General features: G+C 36.3%; 1 protein-coding gene across 3 annotated transcripts in view; it reads left to right on the top strand.

The window, feature by feature from the left end:
- The window catches only part of unc13c (unc-13 homolog C (C. elegans)), a 168,036-nt gene that overhangs the window by 72,610 nt on the left and 76,090 nt on the right, over nucleotides 1-19,336 (top strand). For all 3 annotated transcript variants that reach the window (XM_028475051.1, XM_028475060.1, XM_028475041.1), the window contains 4 exons: nucleotides 1,920-2,076; nucleotides 4,758-4,826; nucleotides 14,203-14,292; nucleotides 17,128-17,256. In XM_028475051.1, the coding sequence (XP_028330852.1) occupies nucleotides 1,920-2,076; nucleotides 4,758-4,826; nucleotides 14,203-14,292; nucleotides 17,128-17,256 (445 nt within the window). The remainder of the gene's footprint in view (nucleotides 1-1,919; nucleotides 2,077-4,757; nucleotides 4,827-14,202; nucleotides 14,293-17,127; nucleotides 17,257-19,336) is intronic.

Genomic DNA, 19,336 nt, shown 5'->3' with positions numbered 1-19,336 from the left:
GTTATATATACATTAATACATATTGCCCGCCCGGCAAACCTGTAGTAGCTTTTTTCCACCAGTCGGGTCAGTATAAGCCTATTTACAGCAGAGCAGTCCCTGAACTAGGCCATCTCGGGCGTCAAAGCCTTTTTTCTGTGCGCAGTTTTTACACAGTTTGATTCACTAGCATCACCGTTGTGTACAAGTCCATATTTCCGGCTTGTATTAGTCTGTTAGGTGAAATATACACCAGTAGGTAGATAATTTCAAACATACGCGTTAAATAAATTGACGTCACTTCCTTTTTGACTGTTTTTGCTGTTTAGATTCACATAAATAAAATAAAGATCACACACAAACACTATTGTTTTTTCATATTTTTAATGATAATAATAATAAATGCAAACTTACAATAACAAAAAAATAGGTTTAATCCTATCTAAAAAAAAACCTGCCACAAGAATAATGCCACCTGGTGGTGGCAGAAACTGCTTGCAAATTCTACATATGGTCCCTTTAAGAGTCTGGGTGTCATCCTTGACAGTTCTCTATCTTCACTTCTCATATCAATAACATCACACGGTCTGTATACTTTGACCTCCGCAATATAAACTGCCTTTGCTCATTTCTCACACCTCACACTACTGCCATACTCGTTCACAGTCTGGTCACCTCCTGTCTGGATTATTGTAATTCCCTCCTGTTCGGTCTCCCCAACAAAACCCTTCATAAACTTTAACTCGTCCAGAACTTAGCAGCCAGGATCATCAGCAGGACCCCCGTTACTTATTATTATTATTATGATAAAACTGTGTAATTAAAGCAGGTGGATAGTGCAGTAGAAAGCTATCTCTAGCACAAGTTTAACTATTTTTTCCAAACGTATTTAATGTAGTGTAGGTTTCTCAAAGCTATGCTCATAGCTTGTGTTGTAATATGGGTTCTCATTTTGTTTCTCTTGGCTTGTTCATGTGTATTTTAGTTTTTTCTTTCAATCAATGAACCAACTTGTGTCTACAAATAGCTGTTGAATTCCTCTACGCAGGCAATTCTCCTGTCTGTCAGCCAAATACATGTGTCCTGGTTTTCCAGCATTGATGAGCAACCGGCTGGCTAATGTCAAAATTATAATTCTGAACAAAATAATATAACATTTAATGACTCTTCTGAACAAATTATTATAATAATGAATGACTTCTGAACAAAATATTATAATAATAATAATTAATGACTCTTCTGCAGCAAACGTCACAGAACATTCAATCTAGAGCCTTGATATATACATAGCAGACATTTGTGAGTCAAAATAAATATTTTTAATACCTGATCATTTCAATTTTGGCAGTTAATTTTGAGTTATTATTGCATCACATATTTATAAAATATACTGTCCATTTGTAACTATCTATATATTTTCCTGTGCAACATGAAATTTCACAGCATGCCTGTCAAAAGAAAAGTTTCTTTCAAAATAAAAGAGTTCAACATGAGACATCAAGTAGGCAATTTATTTATTTTTGACAAGCTGTCCGCGACCCACCCAGTACGGGTCCGCGCCAAACTTTTGGTCCCAACCCACCAGTTGAGAATCGCTGCCTTAAGTATTCATACGGAATCGTATTGCATTCAAAGTCCGGTTTTACTGAATAATTTATCATTGTGGATGGTTTTTTGGGGCTATTTTTTACGGAAGAGGATTAGGGCCAGTTTTGATGGAGAAAATAATTTTAGGCAGATCAAGAATAAAGTTGAAAATCCGCCTTTGTTTTTAATTTTTTTCAAATGTATATAATGTAGTGTCGGTTTCCCGAAGCTATTCTCATAGATTGTAATATGGGTTTTTATTTGTTTTCTCTTACCTTCTTCATGTGTATTTTAGTTTTTTCTGTCATGAACCCACTTGTGTCTACAAATAGCTGTTGAATTCTTCTCCGCAGGCATTTCTCCTGTCTCTCAGCAAAATACATGTGTCCTGGTGTTCCGGCAGTGATGAGCAACCTGCTGGCTAATATCAATGCCTACTTTGCTCACACCACAACAACCACCACCACCACTGCCTCTGCATCAGACCGCTTTGCTGCTTCTAACTTTGGGGTAAGTCAAAACAGTTATTGACGGATTATTATTGACTATAGTTGCTGCCGCTGTGATGCTCTCAACAAATTGGTATCAAATTGTAAATGAAACTGTCTGATTTGAGTTTAGCAGTGCAAACAAATGACTCTAAAAGTAAAAAAAAATATATAGTTTGTATCAAGTTGAAATATTGTTTTGCTAAATAATTGCTGATTTTACTGTTAGCTAATATGACCTAATTGTTTAAGAAATTTTATGTGGAACCTTGTATCTAAAATGATTGAAATTAACTGCCAACAACAACAAAAAAAGATTTATACTGTCAGTGAATAACCCCCGCCAACCTGTCCAATGCATTTGCAATTTCCCCTCCAGCACTTTAACACCTACAGCAGGGGTCACCAACATGGTGCACGCGGTAGCCCGCATGGACCATAAGGGGTGCCCCCTTGCTGTTTTTTCGATCACATAACTTGAGGGTCCACCAGCACACAAAATGTAAAAATAAAACCATCCAGTCCTTTGTTTGTGGTCTGTGTAAGTCTTACAACACAGAGAAAATTGCTCCGTTTCAAATTTTCTGCATTTGTGATGTCACAAATGAAATTGGGAAAGAAGATACCCTCTCCTCCACTGGTAACTCCACCCATGGACTCCACCCCCAACCTGATGAAAACTTTTGAGAAAGTTCGTCATTGTTTTTCTCGCTAGCGAAGGAATGATGGCTACCCGTAAAACTAAATACAGAACTTTCCTGCTCCCGGTGCCACGCCTCCACAGTGAACGTACACTGTAGTGTACGCACTATTTGTTTATGCGGAGGTGTACTCTGCTCTTGTGGTTTCCAGCACATCTTGTGGTTTCCAGCACATCTTGTGGTTTCGGCGCATTGGTGAACCTGTTCTATCGCCTCGTATCGCTGATCTGACGTGTTTGTGACACAATGTGATGCAGCAGTTGGACAAAACAAATGATTTTCACCTTAAATGCACTATTCCTGTAGTTAGAAGAGCAGAGGAGGAGGAGAAAGTGACTTAGCAGCTTAACACTCCAGTGAAAGTTTTAATGACTGCTGCTGCTGTGAGACCCTAAGCGCTGAGACGGACTCACTATAACGATAGCCGCTTAAACATTTGTGTTTTACTGTAATGTGCAGTTTTTTGTCTGAAAACAATAACAACAGTGTGGGAATAGCAAAAATAAAATCGCTTTAGGGATCAATGACTCTCATCGTAGAAAAGAGCGTGAGCGTTTGACACGCTCACACATGAATATGCATAAGTAGGCCTCTAAACAGATTACAGAACTGCTTAGAACGTCACTTTTTAGAAGGCTAAAACTCTGGAAAACAGGCAACTTTGGGAAAATACACCTATGTTTTTGGAGTTATTAGAACAAATTTTTATTTTAACCATATTTAAATGATTATTTTCACTGAGACATTGAGGCAAATTTGTTTAAGTGTTGCATATAGTATGTTGTTGAAGAAGCTTCAGATTGTGATGAGATGTGTTTTTAAAAAAATACAAAGTGGATTTTTCTAAAATGTAAAAAAAAAAATTGTTTTACGATTAGTCAAAATGTTGTTAGTGGCTAGTTAATAGGAACATAAAGATTTTCTATGAAATGTAATGAAAATAAAACAATTGCATGAATTAAGAAAAAAAAGTGTTTCATGTTGAAAAATTTCTTACCTTTTTTAAGTTACTGCTAGTTTTCCTTATTATCGTACGCTAAACCATGAAAATGTAGTATTTAAGAAGTGAATCTCAAGCCAGTGGCCCTTTGGATAATTGAGTACGTTTGAAGTAGCTCACATTTTCAAAAATGTTGGTGATCCCTGACCTACAGTGTGTGTGTTAAGGTGCACTGTGCTGTAAACTATCAATACTGTTCTATGCGTCTCTGTGTGTGTGTGTGTGTGTGTGTACCTGCATAATCAGAGTCTGCTTCCATAACAAAGGTTTTCAGTTGTTGTGAAATTCAGTTTCTAACGATGGACAAAGAATTCATATACACATTTCTTTCTCTTTTTTTTTTTTTTTTATTTAACAAAGAGTTTGTGATTAAAACGCATTCATTTCACAGGTCTCTGTCTATTGAAAAAAATGCTGAAAATATGTTTTTATTTTTAATAAACTGAAGCATCACATACCCTTATCAAAGCTTAATTTTCAATTTGATCAATCATTAATTTGTAGTGTTGTTTTTCATAGACATTTAGAATTTTTAACGCCATAAAACAAAACACAAAATTGCCATAAAAAACATAAACCATTTGTACCAGTAGCTAATCAGCAAAAAATAAAAAAAAAGTCCATGTCCCCTGTGCCAATGGGCAGAGTTTGAATGACAGTCCGTGTTTACTTCAGACTGTGTTTATGCAGTTTGTTTTTAATTGTGTTTCTTGTTTTCACTATCTGACGCCAGACTGCTGACACTCCTGCGTATAAAAATTCCCAGTCCCTTGTCCAGTCATTTGTCTCCAAAGTGTTGCCTTGAAATTTTAATAAGCTGATGTTGTTTGGCATAAAATATCATATTCAGACACTAAGCTGAGCCTGGCACTGCATTTTATGCCAGGAAGTAAAATGTAATCACTGTAGGAAAAGAAAACTTGACAAACCCTAATATACATTTTTAGACATTTTGAGCCTGGTGACACTCACAAGTAAATCCTTCACTTTCTATCTTGACAGAGGGAGAAATTTGTCAAACTACTAGACCAGCTGCACAACTCACTAAGGATTGACCTGTCTAAATATCGGGTGAGTAAAACTCTGTGTGTGTGTGTGTGTATTTGTGTGTGCTGCTCGTGTACTGTATGTGCATGAGTGAGACTAAAGATCATTGATCGACTGTTCTTTTAAAACCAAACTGATGTCCACTTAAATTGCACTTCTGTTAAATAATCACATTTTATTTGACTGCTGGGGCTGCTCTCTGTTTAGAAACCGCTGTAAGCGTTGCTTGGCCTGTTACCTTTCTATTTACTGCTTGAAGCTTCTAAAACCATCCAGCATTTACATTCTATTACTGTAAGTTGTACTCTGTTGGGCTATTTCTTATTGAACAGGAGTGCGTGCACACCCGCCATCTGTTTTACTTGATACTTACATTACCAGTGATTTTTTATACGACTGCGGAGCAGAAAAAAAGCATCACTGTTACACTTTGTTGTTAATGTCAAGCTTGCAGCCATTCAAACATCACGGGGACTTGGTTTAGGAGTGAAGGCTTTGTGTTTCACTGGGTGCACCTTAACGCCAAATGTGAATATCACAACTAAGTCAAGGTAAATGTCGTTGTAAATGTGGTGTAGCAGACAGGGAGAGAATGGCCTTTCATAATGTCACTTCTGCCACACTCATGCTCCTAGTGTGTTGTTATTATTTTTAGTGTGTGGCCATGGACCTGTGGTCTGGGGGTCTCTGGGTTGTTGGGTAAAGGAAGTAAAAAGACACACATTGATGTGGAAAGGCAAATTATTTCTACTCTTCATAATGATAATTAACTTTACGTTATTACTTTTTACCTTGTTATTCTTTTGCTTTTGTATGTAATGAGGCAATCTGGACTTTATTAGCTCTGTTGTTACTTCCACGTTCAGAACAAATAGAAACTTTAAAATAAAAATGAGGTTTGCCAAGAGTTGCCTTCTCCGCTGCAATGCCCATGGCATCAGTTTTCTAATATAACTTTTAGAAAAACCTTCAATACATCTTTTTAGACGTTCAGGCCTGCTGGGAAGTAACATTCATTGTTTCATCAATTATGAAAAGTCTTAGAGCAAAGCAGCTCAAGATCATCAACATGTTTGACTGCAGAAATGATGGGATTTTTTCCTGAAATGGAATGTTTGGTTTTACTAGAATTGCAAAAAATCGAAAGGAATAAATATGAAAAAGTGATATACTGTTTTATTTTGAACAAAAGCAAATATACAAAAAAACCAATATTACTTCATATAATTCTGATTAAATTAAACATATTACACACTTTCAAAATTGTCATACAACATATAGATATTTTCTTTTAAATTTCTTGATATTTGTACTCGTTTGTATGCCCCTTCCCTTTCAATAACTAGGTTTTGAATGTTTTCAGGTAATAATTTATTCTTGTCCTGATCTACAACTTGAAGAGTTTGAAAAACAACTAAATCAGAGAATTATTGAGATGAGGCCTTCAGATATACTGTATGTTCAGGTTCTGTGGTTAATACCTGGATGAGTTGTTGTAGTTTTGGACTTGTCATGGTTAACCAACCTGTCTGTTACTGTTTCCTGTTACTTCTATTAGTGAATAAATGCTCTGTGCTGGAGTTCCAAAGTTCTTGAGAAAAAAATATTTCAGTTACTTTGTTTTCTCAACTGTTCATGTATTCCTTAAGTTCTTCTCCAAGTGATATTTTACTTTTCAGGCGGTCTATTCTTTTCACAACAAGTATGGCAGTAGTCGGGTCTAGGTGCAACTTTTAAAATCCCACTAATCTGTGAAAGAAATTATTTGCACGGAACCAATTGGTTTTGTTTATTTATTTATTTATTTATTTATTATTAGTGATGATTGGAAACGTATTATTCTTTTCACGGCTGTGTTTATGTGTACTATCTGCTAGATTATATGATATATTAATAAGGCTTTTTTCAATTTTTTCCATTAAGCATAACGTAATAAATGTTTAAAGGTGCAGTCTGTAACTTTCAGATCCCTCCCTCCCCCTCCCTCTCTGCTGCTCTCTTGCCCTGACTCCAAAGTCCGTCCCTCAGAGGAGCTAACAAGCTAACGTTAGCCCGACAGCAACATCACAGTAATATAACATGCTATTTTAGCGCGCGCACGAACAACACATGCACTACAGAGTTCTAGTGTAATAATTACAAATCAAACATAATGTAAATCAAGCAGCAGAAAAGTTGCCAATTCTATCTTCTAGTCCAGGGGTTCTCAACTGGTCTCACCCTGAGACCCACATTTTCCCACGGCCAATAAATCGCAACCCACGTTTTTCAAAAATAGCTGTTGAAGACACCTATTCTCTCGTTTAAAACATAAATATATACATTTTCCTGTGCAACATGCATTTTACAGCATGCCTGTCAAAAGAAAAGTGTCTTTCAAAATAAAAGACAAGTCCAACATGAGAGACTAAGTATTTATTTATTTTTGACCAGCTGTTTGCGACGCACTCAGTACAGGTACGCGACCCACTTTTGGGTCCCGACCCACCAGTTGAGAATCATTGAGACCAAACACTGTAAAAAAGACGCCACGGCGGAAGGTGGCGGGGCCTGTGAGCAACAGCTGTCAGACAGTCCATCAAACACAATCCTGGCTCTTGATTGGTTCTTTTTGCTCGGTCGCGGTGCATTCTGGCAATCTGCCAAAGGCTGGAGGAGCAGCAGGGGGGGCTCAATGAGCCGGTTTTTTTCACACAAACTACTAGTTTCATGTAAAGCTGGAAATGTTTCCTTGGGCCATTGAAGGTGCTGCTGCCTCCTCCTCTGGCAAATTGAAATCCTGACATACAGCACCTAATCTCTCAGAACAATGCTGGGGGATCTAATCCTGTTACACACACACACACACACACACACACACACACACACACACACACACACACACACACAACAATAAAACACTAATTCCCCTGACCCTGTCTATTGACTAGATTCTTACTTCCACATGCATGACATAAACACATCTGCCTGCTCCCTCTTTTCACATGTGCCCACACAGTTGCAAACAGCAGGTGTGAAGCTAGAAATCAACTCTTACCTTTTACATCACGTAAAAAGTCAACATGTGGTGTAGTTGGTGGCTTTTAGATGATGTGTTTTTGTGCCACAGGGCTTTGTGTGAAGCCATCAGTGATTACAGGGACAGGGACACACCCGAATAGCAGCAGCAGATACTGCTGTGAGCCTTTGGTAGGAGAGAGAAGCTTTTAAAGAGACAGAAAATGCAGTTGCATATAAAGAGCGTGGGATGGAAGGGATTTATAGAAATAAGCAGAGATGCTAAAAGAGGAGGGTTTTGGACAAAAGAAGGAAGGAAATGGGTTGAGTGGATTGGAGCAACATGCAGAACGAGAGCTTGGGTGGGAGGCAGAGGGGGATGTGAACGGTAAAGTGTAGAAGAGATGGTGTTTTTTTTGTTTTCTGATGGACAGGCTGTCTGGAAATGACATGTTTGCTGAGAGAAATCATGGAATATCACGTTGGCCCCCTCGACAGAGCTGCCCTGCGCTGCTCACTTGTCAAACCTGCCACGGCCTAGTGGTTCACACACACACACACACACACACACACACACGGAAACACCGTCGATAGTCAGGCTTTCATTTTCCTACCCTGTGATGCCACACCACAGTGCACGGCCTGCCCGCCTTTACTGAACAGTAATAAGATTCAGACCTGGCTGCTCGGCTCACACCGTATGAATGAATGACATTTGGAGGGAGATTGAGTTTGCTTTTTTTTTTAAATAATGGGGTTGAATCAGCAGAGTGAGAGCCTGGATGGAGCTGCCACTCTACATTTTGTCACCAATGCATTTCTTACATTCAATATCCCTTTCAAATATCAGGACATTGTGACACCTTGTAAAGCCAAGCAGGAGCAGGTGTTTTTTGGAGGAACATTAAATCTCAGTGTTCCCATTGTACTATGGATTTGGACCATTGTCAACATAAATCACTAAGGCAGGAATAGGGAGCAGAAAATGATTGAAGGTATAGCTTTTTGACAACCTTCCTTCCCTTTCTGCACGTCACAACTAAGCAGGTGGATAGTGTTCCATAAAAAGACAATTCTATTCCATGGTTTAGTATTTGAACAGCACCTCCTTTGGCCATTTACCAACCATCTGTCTTTCTCAAATGGGGGTAAGTGTACCCCTAGGTGTACGTGATGACACTACAGGGGGTACTTGAGAGAGAGGAAAATTAACAAATGAAAGCATTAAAATATAGGGTTTTTAAAATTATAATCAGATCGAATATTACCAGCAACTCACAAAATGAAAAACAAAAACACCAAATAAGACAAAAATATATAATGAACAATGAAAATAACAGACAAACAACAACAAAATACACACAATGACACAAAAAACACATGCACTAAAAGAGAAAAAAATACTATTATCAGCAACACACAAAACAACAATAAAGACTCACTAAATAAGAGATAAATACACAGGATCACGATAAAATACACAAAAATAACTGAGAAACATACAAAACAACATAAGAAACAACCACACCACACCAAAAACACACAGTCAGAGAGAATGATTTTAATAATACCAACAATACACAAAATAAGACAGAAGTATACTGAATAATACAGACAAACAACAAGAAAATACACAAAATGACACCAAAAACTCACAAAATGATTATAGAAATTATCTTGATTAGTGAGCTGATTATTGCTGTTGTCTTTAAAGTGGCAATTTCTCTAAAATTGCTATAGCAATTATAAGGGGTGGTGAAACAAAAAAAAAAAAACAATAATCAATTATTTCTAATTTTATTATTGAAAATTATGAATAAAGTCCTGAATTTCCAAAAATCAATTATTGCATTTTTCAAATTGTAACAAAAAAGCAGATGATTGCTAATTTGGATACAATACAATATTGAAGGCGTTGTGAAGTGTTACTTAAAAGAGAAGTCAAATAATTCAGCAGTTACTGTTGTTAAATAGTAGATCAATAATCAGCAATAATCAAAAAACAAATTGATAACTGTTAATAAAAATTGAAAATCGGTTCAGGAAAATGTGCTGATGCACCATTGCTCTATTAACAACAATTATTTGGTTTTGTTTTGTATGTCTGCTGGTGCCTCTCCTAGTATATCATTAGGCACAATAATGTACACCCTGACCTGGATAAGATGCCAGATAAATCATATTCTCTCTCCATTATAGGCAATTTAAAGCCCCCATTTGTACATTCTGTAATGCACATGTCAAATTCAAGGCCCGGGGGCCAAATCTGGCTCTTGAAATCATCCAAATTGGCCTGCAGATAGAAGTAAAAATCACAGATACTGTACCATGAATCATTGTTTAAATTACCATTTCATTCAGTTGTCTTAGTCCTCACAAATACACAATTTCAATGATATTCTATAATATGTGGAAGGGATTACAGTTTCCCTGTGCTTATATCACAAAATGGCAGTCATTTTCATTTTTAAAATGTAAAAAAAAACCAACTCTTATTTTTTTTCCCAAAATTCTGCATTTTCCCTTAAATTATTCCACACAATTTTAGAAATTAATTACAAATTGGTCACACAATCAAGGAAATTACAGTGTAAATCCTGCAGGGACGGATATCTGTATTTTATTATCATTATTATAAGCTGGTGCCTTACATACCTAACAAATCAATGATACATGGAAGTGCAAACTATAGAGCACTATAATGTTGAAATGACTTATTTTCTCTACCTAGCTGCAGCCCACTTGAGATAAAGAGCTCTGTTTTTGTAAAATTTTTCTGACAGGCCTGTAGTATTGGGAAAAGATAAGGTAACAGACATTTTCCTATTCCAGCTATAGATACATTTATCCTGCATAGTTCATCCTTATATGACAAATATCATTTTCCAGCCTGTGGAAGAAGTAAATATTTGGAGAGCTAAGCCAAGTGTTGTAAGGGTTTAGGGAAATAAAGCACTTTGCTTGCATTCTAATCTTTAATTAATAAAAAAAACAAAAAAAAAAACCGTCTAGTTCAAATAGCAAAAATGATTAATTATTCACAATGTATTCTCATTTTCTATTTCATCAATGATCAGGGTGCTTTAACATCCCATTTATACACTGAAGAAAAATGTAAATGTTGCACTCTAGTTTTTGCTCCCATTTTTCATGAGCTGAACTCAAAGATCTAAAACATGTTCTACTGTATATATGCAAATAAACCTTTTTATCCAAAATTAAAATATTCATCATAACTCCCCGAATTTTTACCCGATTTTTGCACGATTTAGTTTGTTCCAAACGTCAGAGATTTAGTTATGAAACAGGATGCTGTCAACAATAAAAAATACCTGCTTTCATGTTAAAATACTTTGTACTATGCTCTAACAAAGACATGTGGAAAGCTATGGCAACATGGTACATTTAAAAATGAATTAATTTGATATTTCAGTAAAGAAACAAGTTTGGTTATTTATTTGAATTTATTACACTTTTATTTGAAAAACAAAATGTGAAAAATCACAATATATATTGTTGTTGTTCATTTAATTAAAAACACTTATTTTATGTAATCTAATTCCTAAACAGGCAGAAAGAACTAACGGTAAAAAAACACATTGAGCAAAGTGTGATTTTACCTTTTGTTTTCCATATGAATTATAGATATCTCTGTGACCATGTAGAGTAAAAATACACCTCTTTGGAGATGACATGGGAAGTTGAAGACAGATGGGGTCACACCATCTCTAAGCCTGACAATCTGACCCGTCCTGTCAAAATGATCAGGTTTGAAGTGCTCACTGATGAAATAGTAGTAGCAACACACCCCAGTATTAAAATCATTCCTCCTCAAGCCTGTATCACTGGAAAACCTTCAAAATGTGAAGAAGAATAAAACAGCAAAAGACAATGAGAGAGAATATCACTTCCTGCTCTTATACACGTAAATAACATTAGTTACAATGACATGATATTATAAATGGTAAAATAACCAACAGTACTTGTGAAAGGTAATCCCACGGGATCTGGTTTCAATACTGCGCTGGTTATTGTAACCAAAAGCTGCACAAAACACCGGCATAGTTCAATTCAATTCAACTTTATTTGTATAGCGCAATTTACAACAAAGTAATCTCAATGTGCTTATCAAAATATAAAATTCATAATAAGAAAGAGAAAACCCAACAAGATCCACATGAACAAGCATTTAGCAACAGTGGGAGGAAACGACTCCCTTTTAACAGGAAGAAATCTCCAGCAGAACCAGGTTCACAGGTGGCAGCCATCTGCTGTGACTGGTTGGGGTTAGTGGACAGAAAGACCAACAGAACAGGATAGAGAGATAGAACATCAGTGTGTCCCAGACTAGTTGAGCCGTGAACCACAGATTAGGAACTGCCATCATCAGCTTCACGACACCTGAAACAGAGCAGAGAGAGAAGGGCGAGGAGAAGGCACTGACTGCAGAAAAACATGATACAGTATTATCAGGTCTGCCTGCCTTGGCCTTGGTCCTCACTCCCAGTGGCCTAGTCAGCACTTATTATAAAGGTTGTTCTCTAGTGCTAGCATAGAGTGAGGAGATCACTCCAAAATGGCGGTAACGTTTGATGCGATCCAGCACGTCACGAGGTGTCTACGTATATAATAATGGGTGAGGTGGGATGGATTATCTCTGCAAAGGAGAAGTGCTCACTAACACAGATTTGTGAACAATATTTGTGAGAAAAAGGTCTTATGTGTATGTTGAAAATGTTTTAGATCTTTTAGTTCAGCTCATGAAAAATGGGAGGACAAACGAAAGTGTTGCGTTTTTATTTTTGTTCAGTGTAATTGAGGGTGACAGACAAGGTGCCAGTTCATTACAGCACAAACTGATAGGAACAAATGTACCAACACATGTTGAAGAATAATAGTCAATCTACACCAAACCCATTTGTGCTTGAACAAGGCAGGTCCGCCACCACGGGAAGGCACCGTGTAATTTATACATCATTTCCAAAACCTTCAACAAAGTTGAAGTTTGTAAAAGTTATTATTTCAATCTTTCCTCCCTCCATGATGCTACATTTGCTTATTCTCATGGTAAACAGTTGATGTCAGCAGCTGACATAAATAAAATCCATGAATCTCATCAGCGTCCCTCACTGCTCGCCTCAGCTCATAATTGACTGTCTGTTGTCATCACTGCTGTTGTTATTTCTTATGACAACTGATCTTTTTTTCTTCTTTTGTTTAGTTCCATTTTAATTTTGTCCCATAGGTTTTCAGGAAAACAAAATATATATATTTAATTATGTCTCCTGTTACTGCCTGTAGAGGCACATTTTGTGCATTTTGTCTCAGCATCTAATCACCTTGTTTGAAGCTAATGCTGCAACTATTGTGATGTTCAGTGTTTTAAAGCTATTGGGTACAAATAACATATTTGTTCTGTTCGTTCTGTGGAAACCACGATTAAAGTGAATTACAGTGCAAATGTTTTGGATCAACAGGTCTAACAAAGTGTTTTCAGTGTATTATTGAGTGTCAAGTGATATTACTTGACTAGATTTATTATGATTATTGAGATAAATTACACTTTGATGTTTGAACATTTCCTCTTAGAATGTGCCTATCCTTAAACTGCTAAACAGTTAGAAATATTCATTATATTTTTTTTATAAAATGTAACAGTTCAAGTGTATATATCTTCTGTACAGCCTGATACTGTGCCTAGGCCTTGGGTTCAAGTCAGTCACTTTAGAGACTTTAATTTACTCTAAACGTAGTGTTTATCCTGGTAAGATTGTTTTATGTTTGAACTTCACAAAAAAAGTGCATTTTCTTTAGAAAAAATATTTTTTTGAAAAAATACAATCAGTAGCAAAAAATGCTTCTGCTGTTGCAGGAAAACTGAGAGTTCGTGACTTCTAGATGAGATTATTAAAAATAAATGAAGTCAGTAAAGTTATGCTTGACAAAAGCAATGAAGGAATAGAAATGTGCCCAATTGAGTTATTTTTATAGGGGACAGTGAGGGAAATTGTTGTGTTAATGGGGCTGCAATCGTACACGTCGTTGTGCATTTTTGATTGGGTTTGTAAGAAAAAAGGAAATGTTACTGGAGCACAGACAAAGTGGTAGAAGTAGGTTTGTGTATGAGAATAGATTCTTTCCCTTGAGCTGTCAGAGCTTTTTATGCAACCCGTCACGCTGCTCTGCACCATCTGATGACTTCATGGCCCTGATAAAAAGCTTTCCATCAGCAGAGACCTCCCCCTTCCATTAAACCATTAGACGTCATGTCCGCATGATTTTAGGGCATTGGCTCTTTGATCAATTTTCATGCCTGAGCCAAAGCTGTGTGACCTGGTGGGTGGAGGGGTGTCATCACGTGTCTGCTCTTCACTGATCTTCCTCTTTTTTTTCCCCCGGCTAGGATAATTTTCCTGCTGGGAACCCAGAACGTCTTCAGGACCTCAAGTCCACCGTTGATCTTCTGACGAGCATCACCTTCTTCAGGATGAAGGTAGCTTGTCTTTATGCTCAGTTGGTGTTAGATTGATTGATATTTATGTGTTCTTTGTGGTCTTCCAACATATGCAATGCAATACAAAGACTAAGCATTCATTTTAACAACCAAAAATGGAATGGGCTGACTCAGTAACTGCTTATCGGAGCCCATCCTGAAACAGCGTTATAAAGAAACAACTCAATAACAGCGCTATTCATCAACTTATCAACTTATGCTTCAATAGGAGCTAAATATTTAGGTTTTTTAAAGAATTTTTTAACATAGACAGTGAACTACAGGGTTAGAGTCAATTATAATTGTAATTGCGTAATTGATAAATAATTAATTATAAATGTAATTTACAAAATCGTAACGAAATTGTAATTGAGTTCAGATAATTTATTTTAGTGTATTTTACAGCTGATTATCATAAGAGATGCTAACAGAAAGCTAACACAAGCGGGAGGTGAACTTTTATTAGGTTATTTAATTCAGGCTCAGTAATTAAGTGATTAATTGTAATTGAAATTTAGTCATTGAGAATGTAATTGTAATTGACTCCCTGTCAAATGACAAATGACTTTTTAAGTCATTTGTTCTAAATTTACTTTATTCAAAAATATAAAACCCCTCTTAAATCATACCTTTCTTCTCTTTGTTTAAAAGGTCATATATGTATTAATTATTTTATAATAATTTGTTTCCCGTTCGCTGAGAGCTCGATAATGTTGGGTTTTGTTAGTAACAGACTGAGGACGTTCTAACTGGTCTGCTCTTTTTACCATTACCTCTGGAAACAACGATGCCTTTTCTTCCTGAGAACCTTTGCAAATTATTTCTTTTTCAATGCATTTCTACTCCATTCTGTAAACCACGCAGATGGCCGTCCAAAAAACCCCAAAAAAAGAACATTAGCTATTTCAGAAATATTCTGTCCTGCCAGTTCACTTGTCCTGTTCACAGTTAATTCAAGCTTCAGAGATTAATCGTGTCCATTTTGACATTTGCTTATTCATTTTTTGAGTTTTTGAATTGATGTTCCTATCAGGGTTGGGGTCAACTATAATTGTAATTGCATATTTTCTAATGAATTACAATTATGACATAATTATCATTGTTATTGTAATTGGGAAAAAATCAGTTGCTGTTGTAGTCATAATTTAATTGAATAGAGCATTTACAAAAGTTGTTTTTTTTTAGTTCAGAGGATGGGAACCATAAAAATAAATTCAATTTCAAACATACATTTGCACTAACAACCTTAAAGCAAATGCTTTTCTGTTTTTGAGCTCAAAATGTGAAATTCTTTACAGAGCGAGATAAAGAGCTCTTTGAATATATTTCAGTTTAAGAGAATGAAAAGAGACTTCTAATACAATATGAACATGGTGTTTAGTGTTATTTGTTTTCCATATATTTTGGTGCTGAGAGTACGTACTCGACTTTGTTAATGTATCGTTTATTCTTTTTTCTAATGATGCTGTAATATCATTATATCTCATTTTGTGTGAACTTGACAGACCAATTGTTTGATGTTTGGATTGAGTAATGGACAGGCTTTATATGATTTTTTTCTTCTCCCTGCTCATTTCTGGACATAAAATGTAACAAGGTTGAATACTTCATCCATACCATGAAGGAATGAAAATAAATGAAATTAATTGTAATTGTGTTGAGATAATTGACTTCATGATTGTATTTGACATGGAAATTCTATGAACATTTTCATTCATACAATATAATCAGACGCAAACCCAGAGAAACCATGTTACAGTTTTATGACTTACACATACGTAGTTAACAGTTATTTAAATATGTTTCAGATCAAGTATTTATCTGTATTATTTTTGTATATTTGTTTTATTTCATTTTTTTTTTTCCTGGAGGTGTGCACTTGTATTTAATCCCTGTTTAATTAACAGTCTTTTATTTAGTTACAGTATGTACATTTTTTTTTCTTCCTTTTCTATTTTTTAGTGTTTGTTCTTTTCATTCAATATTCAGGAGCATCTGTTAAAAAAAAAAAAAGCAATTTCCCCCTGGGATAAAGTATATCTGATTAAAAAGGTTTGATTAACAGAAAAAAATATATTAAATGAATTATAGTAAAAGAAAATTTGAATGACCTGAAATGTGAGCTTTTGCCTCTTTGGCCCGTTACAGTAATCCACATGATTTATTGTCTAGAACCTACCGCCTGCAGGCTAATGCAGTAGAGTAGACATTGTGTAATGTCTTGACCTGCTTTTTGCCATAAACCATGATGTTTAAAACGCTTTCAACAGCGCCTTGTTTGTTTGGCATCCGACAGCAAACCAACCTGTCTCTGACTTTATATAAAAAGCTCAGCTCCATCCGACTCTCTTTGGACGTGAGTGGCTTTGTAACACTGGAGCACTGAGGCATACCTAAGATGGCAGCTGTGAGCAAAGGAATGAAATCTGTCACTTTACGTTACAAAAGCTTTCACTCCACGCCTTCCCAATGCATCGCCTCACTGTGTATATATGGTATGCACGGGTGCTCACGCCCTAGCTACAGTGTTAACGTACCAAAGTAGACTGTACCAGGACCAGAAGGCCTTTGTCGCCCATATGGAATAACATTATACATAATACATGGAGCTAGTCTGCCTTTCCCTCCAGGAAGTGAATTAGGTATGAACCTTTAAAAGCTCTACGACTATATAATTTGTTTTTAACTCATGAATGTTTGATAGCGATAAAGACCATTCAATTATATTTCATTTTATTCTGATAGCAAGATTTAGAACAAGTCATTGCTCTGGTGATGTGCCCTGGATATAGAGAAATGATTTAAACCCTATGTTTTTTTTCTGTGTGCGTTCAGGTACAAGAACTTCAGAGTCCCCCGAGAGCCAGTATGGTGGTGAAGGACTGTGTAAAAGCCTGTTTAGATTCTACATATAAATACATCTTCGACAACTGCCATGAACTGTACAACCAGCTCCTGGATCAGGTAATCACCTCTGACTTTCAGCTGGTTAATAATTAACCATTTACGCCTTCATTCAAATGATTTATGGTTTCATTAAAATCATGTTATAAGAGCGTTATGGTGCCTTACGCTAAATGGCTCCTATAGACCTCATAGCAGTTATACAGTATTATTACAGCAGGAGATCATCTGCTTGCCACAAATACTGGAACGTAAGTCGCCTGCAGTTATATCAGTGGAAACCGTCAACCAGGTTGATCCACCATTATGATCAACTATGACAGAGGTGTCAGGGGCCAAATACCGTGCAGTTTATCTTAAGTGGGCCACAGATTTTAGGCAGATAAATGAGTAATTCCACATCTATATATGTTTATGTTTAGCACTGATAATATCAAAGCAATAAGTGATGGCTGTCAGTCCCTGCAGCTTCTAAATGTTATTTTTTTTTTAGATTTTGTGGCCAATTTTTATGTAATTTGGGGGAACTTTGTGGAATCATTTGAAGACAATTGCAGGATTTTGGAAACATTCAGAGTTCTTTTAACAATTTGAGATTAAAAATGACTGTCATCATGTGATACAAGCATGGGGAAAATGTGAGCCCTGCAAGTATTGTGGAGTTTCATTGAATGTGTGTATTATTTTGGAGATATCTACAACTGAAATAGTTGGTCATTCACACAATGATTCGGGGTTTCTCTGATTTTTTTTTATTTTCTTGTGCGGGACGAATTGGATGCTCTAAAGCAGTGATTCTCAACTGGTGGGTCGGGACCCAAAAGTGGGTCGCGGACCTGTGCTGGGTGGGTAGCCAACAGCTGGTCAAAAATAAATAAATACGTAATGTCTCTCATGTTGGACTTGCCTTTTATTTTGAAAGAAACTGTTCTTTTGACAGGCATGCTGTGAAATTCATGTTGTTTCATATGTGTTTTTCTCAAAAGCTATTTTTGAAAAAAAAAAATTGGGTCACAATCTAATGTGGGTCCCAGGGTGAAACCAGTTGAGAACTCCTGCTCTAAAGGGCTGGATTTGGACCCCCAAGCCTTGAGTTTGACACGTGTGAATTATGGCACGCTAAATAGTGGGAGGAAGAGGATTGCAGCAGGTGTTGACTGTCAGCGTCCAGAAAATATCTCATAAGATGTAAAATGAAATTGTCAAATAATACTTGAAAAATGTCTTATGAACCTATTTTTTCATATTTATCCTTTTTATTATACTCTATCTTGCTATTTTTTCTTGACTTAATTTGCTGTTTTTTGTTTATTTTTTCTCAGCACGTTACCTTCTCGCCGACAGGCTCTAATGTTATGTTTCTTTTGCTCATATTCACATTAGTTTATGTTGCCCTCCTAAAATGTTCAAGCTTCACCATGTTTGGCAGCTTTTATTTTTCTCAGTTCAAAGTTTAAAGTACTTAGGCAGTTTGTGGTACACACGACCATTACAAAACAGACGGTTTACTCCACCCGACACATTCCTCACACGTGCACTAGCCGAATGCACTGAGCGATGACATCTTTAACAACCCCCATTACAATCCACTAGAAAATAATAACTTTGTAAAAGTATGATGAAAATAAGACGTAGGCTGTGTTCAAAATTGCATATCAATAAACTATAACACTACAAACTCCATGAGTATATACTGTCTCATATATACTATTACTATGGTTAGGAGGTTTAGGATGGTGACCGTTCTTACTGAAGTATACTGTGAAGTTTCCCAAGATGCACTGTGAACCTACAATGGCAAAAACTCAAAGCAAACTGAGGCTAAATATCTATATGTTGATTTTCCACGTTTGAAAGTTCTGAAAACATTTTAAGTGAGAAAGTGACCAAGTAGAATATCAATATGTGGTCATTTGATCCATAAAACTCTCAGAAATTAATTTCATGCCGAAATTTTGGAGATTTTCTAAGACCCTCCATTGTGCTACTGATAAAACTTCCAGTTAACTTCAAAACAAGAAGCCTATTTACAAAAGTGCTAATGGAAGACAAGAAGAGATGCTTTTATTTTGAAAAGGGAATGTTTGACTTTTGGCTTAAAGCCGATCCAGGACGATTTTACGTTCTGCTTGCATTGCAT

Source organism: Gouania willdenowi, chromosome 3 (genome assembly GCF_900634775.1).
Source record: "Gouania willdenowi chromosome 3, fGouWil2.1, whole genome shotgun sequence".
Taxonomy (NCBI): domain Eukaryota; kingdom Metazoa; phylum Chordata; class Actinopteri; order Blenniiformes; family Gobiesocidae; genus Gouania; species Gouania willdenowi.
This window is presented reverse-complemented; position numbering and strand designations above follow the sequence as displayed.